Raw genomic sequence first — 11,218 nt, forward strand, 5'->3', positions numbered from 1 at the left:
AAAAAAAAAAAAAAAAAAAAAAAAAAGTCATTAAATACTGTTAAAATCTATGTGACTTGAAATTGTAATACTATAGTAACTATATTAAGTTTATAATCTTTCAAGTTTGTTTTTTGAGAGGAAAAATACCTCAAAATAAAGGGCCATAAGTGATCTTAACTGTCTCTTACAGTGAAAGAAACTAAGACCCAAAATAACTGACTTGCCCAAGGTTACATGGGTAGCAGTGTTGGAATAAGCACTGAAATCTAGGATTCCCGACTCTCACTCAGCTAATAACTCCACACATCTTCAGTTTCTTTTACTCTCTCATCTGACACAACGAACGAACACATCCTCACTTATACTAACAGACTAACACTGTTCCCTCCTTGAAAAGTTATGACAAGTTTAGACTGAATAAATTGAATACTGAAATCATCTATTCTTCAATCTGCAGAATGTTCTTATGGGAGTTAAACAGACATTATCGTTGAAGCAAACAAGTAGCTAGGTCCTGGGCTTCAGAGTCTGTCCTTTCAATAAGCATAGCAGTTGGACTTTAAGCACAAAGCAACACTTACCTCAGAGGAGCAGAAGAAATAAACAGTAATCTACACAAAATGATGTGAAGCAGGAGAAAGGAAAACAATTTTTGGTAAAGTTGGCTGAGGCAAGTTTTATAAAGGACAGGATGGAGAAAGTAAACTGTCCTTTTTTGGGTGAGGGTAGGGCAAAGTTTATGCAGTATTTAAGCACTTATAAAAATAGCAGAAATACGAAAATTTTAAGTTTCTTAATTTTATAACATTATCCTGTAGCTTTAAATTCTTATTTGGAAGATATAAATTCTTTTAAAAAATACTATTGACCTAGAGACTAAAATTACTGTATTATTCAATTTCACGTTTCATCAGATGTCTTACCCTAAGACAATGAGTTCACCATATTTTACTGGTGCTTTGGATGGATGATTTTCTTGATCAGGAGAAAACATGAGCTTGGCTGTCTTTCTCAAATCTTTATTCACTGGTCAGGAGTTTTGGGACACTTTGCATTATTTCCTAGAGAAGAAAAGTTTTTCATTAATAATGTGAACAATGAATTTCAGTTTAAATAAAGATACTATTTTCTGGTAGTCTACTTGAGAATAGTATTATGCAAATCATCACACAATAAATGAAGTATGTAACATTTTCCCCAGTAATGATTATATATTTGACACAAATCGATCAAAATGTAAATTTGGGGCCTTCTATTTACAGGAAGATAAAAATGTATTTTTCCCTATTATTTCTGCAAGGTACTACTAAAAACCGTGGGCATTATATACAATGTAAGATGACACAAAAAGTGAAGAGAAGCAAAACAGGTAGGGAGTTCAGGATTCAAGAACCAATATGACAATGAGTTCTCCAAGCTTTCTTTTTTTCTTTTTCTTTCTTTTTTTTTTTTTTTGGTACTGGGGATCAAACTCTCTGGGCCTTGTGCTTAGAAGGCAGGCTGCAGAACCACTGAGCTAAATCCCCAGCCCTCTGTGGGTTTTCCTTTGGAGTAATACACCACAGACTTGAAGCTGAAAGAGCCACCAACCTGGAAATGTCAACTGGCACACAGGAGGGAAAGTTATAACAAAAACTTAACTTTTAGTTAAAGGAACAAGAAAAGGGAGTCTCACAAGATAAAACTTCTGACAATAATTGTTCTCCAGCAAATACTACAGAAACTATTGTGGGGGCCCCTCCTCCCAGCAAAAGCTAAGCAGGGAGCCGCGATTTCCACTTTGTGAACTAGAAAGAGGAGCTCCAATGCTCCAGGGCTTTCACTCTGATATCTAGACATACTCCTACATTCACTCCAATGACCTCAATGGAGACCCTCTGGAATAACCTGGACTACCATCCCCACCCAGTACAGTAGCAAGAAGGATGTTCCTTCCTTAGGTGTCAATGGAAGCTGAATATAGGATCTGCTAGGTATTTGTACATGTACCTAATAGTAATGAAAGGCACCTTTGACTGCCCTACTAAAGCAGTGTCAGGAAAAGTCAGTGGAGACAGAAGTTTAGAAAATATCCAGAGCCTCAGAACATAGTATGTTTCAAACATAAATTACCCATCATATCAAGAACTACAAAAATTTAAAACAATGCAAAAGAATAGTCAGAAGATGCCACGACTGAGATGGCACAAATTTAAGAATTATCTGACAAAGAGTTAAAAGCAGCCATGACAAAAATGCTGTTTTAAGTAGCTATAAAACATATTTGTGACAGGGAAAAAATACAGAAGATATAAACACGTATAAATTTTAGAATTGGATATTAACAAACAAACAAACAAACAAACAAACAAAAAGGCATTACATGGGCTCAAAAGCAAAACAGAAAGGACCTAGTAGGGAAATCTGAAGTGAAAGACGGGAGACAGAAGAAAAAGAGGAGAGATGAAAAAAGATTCAAAATAATGATTGAAAAGTTTGAAAAGAGAAAACTACAGATTTAAGAAGCTAAACAAATTCAACATAGGATAAAGCCAAAGACACCCACACCAAGACATGTCATAATTAAACTGAAAATTGATAGTGAAGAAAAGCTTCAAAGCAGAGACAATTACTTATCTATGGAGAAAGAAAATATTTGAATGACTGGATTTCTCAGTGAAATACAGTACCCCCATATAGTAGCAATTTTGGAGATAGCAATACAGAATATTTGTAGCCAAAAGAATAAGAAAATTCAAAAGAGAAATCTTAGCCATTTGATTGCCTTTAATTTTTCTGGAAGTGACAAAATACTTTTAGACAAACAACTTAGACATACTTATTAGAATTATTATTATTATTTTTTTTTTTTTGGTACCGGAGATTGAACTCGGGTCCTTTCGCTTGCAAGGAAGGCCACCGAACTGCTGAGCTAAATCCCCGGCCCTTAGAATTATTGTAATAAAAGCATTTCTTCCATTCAAATGAACTAAAAAAATTCCCTCATTTTCCTAGATAAATCTGCTTTTTCTGATGAAATATTAATTCATTAGAGGTAAAAGAAACCTATATGTACATCCAGAATTGTAGACACTAGAGCTAAACTAAATAAACTACTTTGATAAAATTCACTATTTAGAAAAAGAAACTGATGGATGCTATACTAACTAAAAACTTCAATTTCAAAATATGTTTAAAAAAAAACTTAAATTAACCAAAGAAAAACATAAGTTCCACATAGCAAGTCTTTCTGGTATATGTGAAATCATACCTGAGTAGATAAACATGTGTTCAAACACTGTCACTTCTTCCCTAAGAAGCATTCCATTTTTAAAAAGTCACACAGAAACTTAACTAGAGGCTTTAACTGTGCTTTTCTTTTAGACAATTAGGGTACTGCCATCAAACATGAAAATACTGCCTGGCATATTCCTGACCATGAAAAGCAAGAATTAAAAATTTAATAGCAGTAATTAAATTTAAGTTATACTGAAAACAATAACACTGTTTTGGATTTTTGCTTACTTTCTATTTAAAGGAACCAACCAATTTCTATGTTTAGTAGAAAAAATTTCTTTTAACAAATAAGATCAATTATTTAAAGTAAAAGTCAATTTAAGCAGTAGTAAAAGGTTGCCCAGCTAGCTTAGCTGGTAGAACATGAGACTCTTAATCTCATCTAAACAGTAGGAAACAGACTTAGTAAGTACACAGATATGACAAAAATTTGAAAATGTTACATGATTTATTCAACTGATATTTGTATATTACATGTCTAGCAAGTATTAGCCTGTGTTCTAAGTTCTCTTTAAATGAAGCAATCTGTTTCCTGATCTCTAAAAATGAAGGGACTAAAGTAGATGAACAGAATTTGGGAGCTGGAAAAAAGTATAATCAACCATCTGGTACTGACATAAGAATTACAAGTAAAATGTACAGCACTATATTATATAGGTTTAGTTCTACCTCCTCTGCAGCAAAAGGAACAATTATTTATTTATTTATTTATTTGGTATCAGGGATAGAACTCCGGACCTTAAACTTACAAGGCAGGCAGCGGAATCACTGAGCTAAATCCCCCAGCTTGAACAATTTTAGTTAGACCAAAAACAAAACAAAGCCAGGCGTGGTGGCACATGCCTGTAATCCCAGCACTCAGAAGGTTGAGGCAGGAGGATTGATGTGAGCTGAAACCAGCCTGGGCTGCATAGTGAGTTCCAGGTCAGTCTCGACTATATAGTGAGACCCTGTCTCAAACAAACAAACAAACAACCCCCAAATAAGGATAGGGATAGATACACCCTCCATTAGAATTTTTGGCCAAACTAGCCAAGAAAAACAATACACTTCCAATCAGACTAATTTTATTCTCCTTAGGTTTAAAAGGTCGCACATTGAATTATTTTATCAGTGATATCAAAGTTTCAATCACAGAAACAAATTCAAACTCTAAGAACAGTAAATAACACCTCAATTCTACCCAAGAATGGACAAAATGTTAAGATTATCCTACAAAGATAATAAAGCTGTTTTCTATAAAATCTATTACTTTAAAGCTCTGCTTGAACACTGAAAAGTAAATATGTTTCTCTCAATGGTCAGAACTCAATTTCCTTAAGACAATTTTTTTCAAAAAATGTATTCTAGAATAGTGTATTATCTGTTTGACAAAACATTAAAAGCTAGCCATAAAACACATATTTCTTAGAAATAAACTTATTAATTTGAATAACAGCTGAATCAGTTATTCATTGAAGGTCAGTAAAAAATTTTTTTTTTAAAAAAATCAAACTTCCCAAAGGAAAGACTTTCTACAATATGTAACTCAGTTTCACTAAAAGAGAAGCTGGGAAATCAATCATTGTTCCTCTACATAACAAATTTTATTTTACTAGTTACACTGCAAGTAGCCTTTTGCTTATCATCTACTAAACACAAATATAAAATTCCTACCCCGAAAAAATAAAAAGAACAAAACATATAACCAGTAAAGGGGCAAAACAAATGCTATGTAGATGTTTATACAATTTTGGAACACTTCTATTTTGGCAGGTGAGTGGGTAGGCATAAAGGGGACTGAGAGAAAAACAAAAAAGGACAATCTGTTAAAATACAAAAATGTTATAATGCTTCTTTATGTTGAAAATATATGTGGATATGTGGATTATCTCTGATGAAACAGATTTCCATCTACACTAGAATCTTCCTGTGGTTGATTTCAAAAGGACGATTCAAACTGCAAGATCTGTTTTGGTTTATCTGTGGAGAAGCCATGTATGAAACCAACGCAGGTGTGATGATTGAATGTAAGTAAATCTATAGCAATTTCTTGGTCAGAGTGAAAATTAAATCACCTTCTTCTTTTTGCAATTAGCAGGATTAATAAGCATTATTTTTACACACAAGAAGAAACAATATTGTCAGAGGTAGTATTGGAGATTACCACTTTGTATCTTTTAGGTTCTAAGCACAGAAGTGGAGGAAGTGAAGTTTATGTTCCCTTTCCCAAAATAAAGGGAGCCACCTGTGCAAACTACCAGCCTCCCTTCTCCTCAGAGAGTGGCCAAATGACATGCTGAGAGTCTATTACCAACAAGGATGACTTATTTTCATCCTGATGTGAAAATAATGTATTTCCCAAGGACAGTGTTATTTCCCTAAATTAGGGTTTCTCAGGCCGGGCATCAGTGACATTTTGATATTATAGGAGTCTGGCCAGTGTATTATAGATGCTTCAGGAGCACCCCTAACTTTACAAACCTTAGATGCCAGTAGCACGACCCAGTTGACAATAAAAACCTGACCATCCCAGTAATCCCACTGTGACAACCAAAGCTCTAATCTTGAATTAGGGATAACAGAATTTGTTGTAACAAGGGAGAATTCCCCTATTTTTGGCATACTGGCACATGGTAAGGTACTTAAAGTGCTTATTAACATACTGATACTGATTCTTAAAAGGTTATTTATACTAACCCTTGTGTTAGTAAAGGTAATGATTTTGAAGGTAACAGTTCCTATATTTTACTAGAATTGATGAAGAGTGGCTGTGAGACTGTGAGAACTATTATCTTGCCTTTACACCAATTAATTATTAATGTTTTTGTGTACTTAAAACATTTTATTATGACAATCTCTCTCAAATGGTCCAAGGAGAGGGACTATACTTGGGGTAGTCATAGAAAGAGCTATGTGGCAGTGTTGGATGGAGATAAGGAAGCATCTTCCTGACTTAGGGGACCTATGCTTAAAAAAATTAAAAGCAGGGCCTGGGATTTAGCTCAGTGGTTCCACCGCCTGCCTGACAAGCACAAGGTCCCTGAGTTTGATCCCCAGTACCAAAAACAAAAACAACAAAACAAAACAAAGCAAAAAATTAAAAGCATGCTTTGGAAAACATGGAAAATTTCCTTTTAAGTCAAAAGGGTGTTAATTTGAATTAATCTTGGGTTAAATTCTATCTTGTACATACACAGAATGTTAATTAGCTTTCACACATGATTATTTTATTTGACCCTCACAATAGCCCTGTAGGTCGAACAGGTAAGTCTTCCTCCATTTTCTTGGCAAGGGAACTAAGTGGGTTAGAAAGGCCAAGTGACTGGTTCAAGGCCAAACAGCTTGGCAGAGCTAGGACTGAAATCCATATATTAACCCATTTAATTTCTATCATACAACTATATTTAGTACAAACATTTAAAAAATGTATAAACACAGGCTCCTAGAGGTGAAGTAGTCTAGGCTTTCTGATAGCAGTAATTCACACCCTAGACAAAGTTGAATGTGCTGATTGTTACATAAGAATAAAAGATCCTATTATGGGACCATTTAGGAGAGAGACTAGAAAGTATACACATAGCCAGACATGGTAGCGCGCACCTGTAGTCCCAGGTGAGGCAGGAGGATTGCTGCGAGTGCCAGACTAACCCGGGCCACGTAGTGAGTTCAAGGCTAGTCTGAACTACATAGTAAGACTCTGTCTGTCTCAAAAAAGAAAAGAAAACAAAACAACAAAAGCAACAAAAAAAGAAAGTATACGTGTATAAAAACAAGTTATACGTCAGCATAGACTACTAACAACTTCGCAACTATGACTAGTGCTTCTTGAGATTATTTGAACCTTTGTCACTTCCTCAATGCTTATTCTATTTGTCAACTCTGTTTTCTGGTAATGATCAACAATTAAGACTTCAGTAAATAAAGTGGACTTTGCATACTTGTTTTAAAAATGAGGAAGGAAGAAAGAAAAGAACCTAAGGGGAAAGTCAGGGTACTGCAATGAGGCAAAATTACTGGTACCATCAGGAAAAAACCCTTATTGGAATTGAGTCCAGACAGCTTAGAGACAAAAGGCTTCATGCAGTGTTCCTCGAATGTGAAAGCCAAAAAAAACTGCAAGGCAGTATTCCTGATTAGGGAAGGGGGATACTTAAATACAACCTCATCAACCTTCCCCCAAATACTTAATTCCTCGTACCTGAAAAATGTATTTTAAAAACACAAATACCTCAAATATTTTTATTGCTCCAGTTAATCTTGGCCTACTTTCAACAACTTTAAACTATCAAAGTTCCTAAAATGATAACATACTTCTCAGAAAGCAAGATTACAAATTTCCCTAGTAACCATTGAAGTATCTGAAAAGTAAAATTCTGCAGAAAGCAGAATATTGGCAGTTATTTGGAACAAAAAGATAGGATTTCTAAAGTCAACATTCAACACTGGTTCTGTTTTCACAATGGCTAATGCTGGGTTCTGTCCGTGTGCCAAGCACAGCTCCTAAGCACTTTACTTCTATTAACCAGTTTAAGACTCAGAACAGCTATATGAAATAGAACAATTATAAGCCTTTATAGGTAAGCAAACAAAGGTTGCAATTCAAGCTCTACCACTCTGGAATTGCTGAAACAATTAAGCTTTAAAGTACACTGGGAGAAAAACTATTCCAGGACTAAATTAAATAATAAACCAAAAAATTCCCCAACTCCTTTCCTACCATAAAGTATTTCACAGTGATGGCTTATATAACTGATACTATTGTTCTAACATTTAAGAATGGACTTCTATGGTAATAAATAACCATTCAACTTTCTCAGTAATTCAATCAGTTGTTAAAGGCTGAATTGAAAAGTCCCTTGGCTAAAGTTTAAATTTTGGGAAAAAAAAATGAATGAAATGGGTTTCCCCCAAAATACTAAGCCAATACCAATCTATGAAATTGAAAACTAGAATACTAAGTGATGGCCATCATTTCCAGGAGTATACAATATTAACTTTATATAGGCTACACAAAATAATTATTTAGTTTCGTTTCACAAAATCATTAATAATTATTGGGGCAGTTAAATTACTCTCAGATATAGAATCACCTGGGTTTTCTGTAATCTTTGTTTTTATTAAAACACTAACCAAGTTACATGGCTTTTTTTTTTGGTATGGGGATTGAACTCAGGACCTTGCGCTTGCAAGGCAGGCTGTGGAACCACTGAGCCAAATCCCCGGCCCTACATGGCTTTTTTAAAGAAACAGCTACTATAGTCTCAAATTCCCCCAAGATTATTATTAATTATATAGGAGAAAACAGTTAAGTTCACAGTGGCAGAAATCTGGAATAATGTTAAAACTGATGGAGTTTAACACTGCCTAAGTAAGACAGTGGTGGCAAACCTACAGCACATATGCCACAGCGGGCTGTTATCAATGAAAGCTCTAAAAGGTTCGCCATCACTGGGAAAAAAAGTTTAATATCATATATCACTGATTATGACATACTAAAGTTATGCTGCCAAAAAATGTATAACCTCAATCTAATCACAAGAAAACATCAGACAAACTGACGTTTTACAAAATAACTATGTGATAACAAGTCCTATAGTTATAAAGACATGGAAGGAGTGAGATGTCATGGATTGGAAGAAATTATGAAAATGCAACAATTATAATATGGAATCCTCAAATAGAACTGAAAAAGAACGTTAATGGAAAAACTGGTGAAATGTGAGTATGATTTACAGCTGCGTAATCAGTATTGTACCAATGTAAATTTCTTGGCTTTGATAAATATATTCTGGTTATATAAGCTGTTAGTATTACAGGAAGCTGAATAAAGGATGTATGTGAACTTGGTGCATTCATTTTCCAATTTTCCTGTCAGGCTAAAATTATTTCAAAATAAAAATTAAAAGACAAAACTAGAAAACAAAAAACACTTTATATCTAATGCAAGGCATTACAAAATATGAATTCTAAAGTTAAAGTTTGCCTGTTTTCACCCTTCCCGTGACTTGAAGGTGAGAGAATTCCTTGTTGTCTTTCCAAGCCACAGTACCCACAGCCTCATGTCCTTTTTCTGTGGTGAAACTGTTCTGTATGTAACTGCTTTGCTCAGGAAAGCTGTTACTGCACAAATGTGGCTATTCACTGGACCAAGTAATACCTGAACTAAAGTAATTCATTCATACACTAGACAGAATTTAGCAGAACCATGTTTTTTTTCCCCCTCTTAAAAAAAAGAAAACAATTTTACCACTGAATGCTCTTCTAGAACTAGGTACTAGTTCAGAAAACACTTTGTATATTCATTGTGTCATAGCTTCTGAATTAATGTTTACAATGAAACCTTTAATAGTATTTAAACTTACTTCTGTCCATCTATCCACAGGAATCTTACTCTTAAAATAAGAATTTATGAGAGCCAGGTATGGTGGTGCATGCTTGAAATCCCAACACTTGGGAGGCTGAGGCTGGAAGACTGCCTCAATTTCAAGGCCAAACTAAGTTACATAGTGAGTTGAAGGCCAGACTGAAGCACACAGTGACATACCGTCTCAAAAAGGGGGGGGGGGCACTATAGCAAACTAGGAAGAGAAAGAGTAAAGAATAAGAAGCAGTACTAGGTTATTTTGATATATTTCATTTTAAATGAAGCCTTAAAATATAAACCTTAAAAAGCTCAGAGGTCAAACATTTTCTTAAACTATCATTATTTCTTTATAATAATATTTTCTTCAAACTAGGGGAGGTACCTGTGAAGCCCTAACTGTACACAGGGCCAATCCTGAGAACTTGGGTTCTTGACAATAAAAGATATGTATGGCCAGGATCCTTGATGAAATCTCAAATTTATAAACCAGCTCTGTAGCACATGATTTTCACATCCTACAAAATGGTGACAAAACTTGCATTTCAAAAGATTTGTCATGAAGACAAAATGAGAACAAGGAAGCTTCAATGATGTTTGAATATTAGGCCATGTCATTCACTAAATGCACTATTTGCTTCTTTGGATATCTTAAAATTATTCAAGCTGTGAGAGTTAAAAGTGATTACCTAAGATATTTTTTTAAAAAAATCAAGCATTTGTTAAATTCTATGTATTTAGGCATACAAAATACATCTTATTTTGTTGACTCAATGGTGATACTACCCCATCCCATAAGATTTAATTACTGTCTCAGATTCATCTTTACTCCTCGATAGCTAAATAAATGTTTATAATTTATTCTTTGTAGAAAACTTTAATACCATACAGAAAGTCCTAATCTATTGCTCCTAATATATAGTAGAACCAAAAGCATAATCAAAGGCCTAAAAACCACTGCAATTACCATTGTTTCAAGATTTAATGCTATACAAATGTTTAATTCCCATAGAAGGTAACACTGTATCTAAATCAAACGTTACAACATGTATTCCCTGCTGTTATAGACAAGGTAACTTAAAATCTTTTCATTTCAAAATTTCATAATGAGCTTCATTCAAAAGGAAAAATAAAAATTAGGTCAAAACTTCAAATTACAAATTAAGTCTCTAATATTTCTTCAGTAAAAGCTATCAATAGAGAGAAATCAGTATTGAAAGATGACAATTACAGCTGGGCATAGCGACACATACCTGTAATCTCAGCACTCTGGGTGCTGACTGGTAGGATTGTAAACTGAAGCCCAGCATGGGTAACAGAGTATCAAGAACCTCTCTGATAATAAAACAAAGGGCCAGGGATATAGCTCACTGTAAAGGCAAAGGGTTCCATCCCCTGTACTGCTGGGGTGGTGGTGAAAGGCATATCTCCTAATACTACAACCTATAAAAAGAGAGATGACAATTATTACCACTCTCACCAATAGAAAAGTGTTTCATCTTTTTGGTTTATAAAAAGTTCTTAAAACAGTAATTGATTTTTCTTTGACCAAATTATTGTTTTCCATAAGTTTTTGACAGTAATTTAAAGATTGTGGCGGGGGGGGGGCTAAGAACA

The 11,218-nt window shown here is 34.5% G+C and overlaps 1 protein-coding gene across 1 annotated transcript in view; it reads right to left on the reverse strand.

Moving 5' to 3' along the window:
- Peli1 (pellino E3 ubiquitin protein ligase 1) overlaps positions 1–11,023 on the reverse strand; it is a 24,979-nt gene extending 13,956 nt beyond the window's left edge. The window contains exons 1-2 of the mRNA XM_010609744.3: positions 10,855–11,023; positions 906–1,043 (exon numbers count right to left, since the gene is read on the reverse strand). Of these exons, the coding sequence (XP_010608046.1) occupies positions 906–976 (71 nt within the window). The 5' untranslated portion in view covers positions 977–1,043; positions 10,855–11,023. The remainder of the gene's footprint in view (positions 1–905; positions 1,044–10,854) is intronic.
- Positions 11,024–11,218: the final 195 nt, after the last annotated feature.

Source organism: Fukomys damarensis, unplaced genomic scaffold, assembly GCF_012274545.1.
Source record: "Fukomys damarensis isolate Sample0158 unplaced genomic scaffold, DMR_v1.0_HiC HiC_scaffold_2, whole genome shotgun sequence".
NCBI lineage: Eukaryota > Metazoa > Chordata > Mammalia > Rodentia > Bathyergidae > Fukomys > Fukomys damarensis.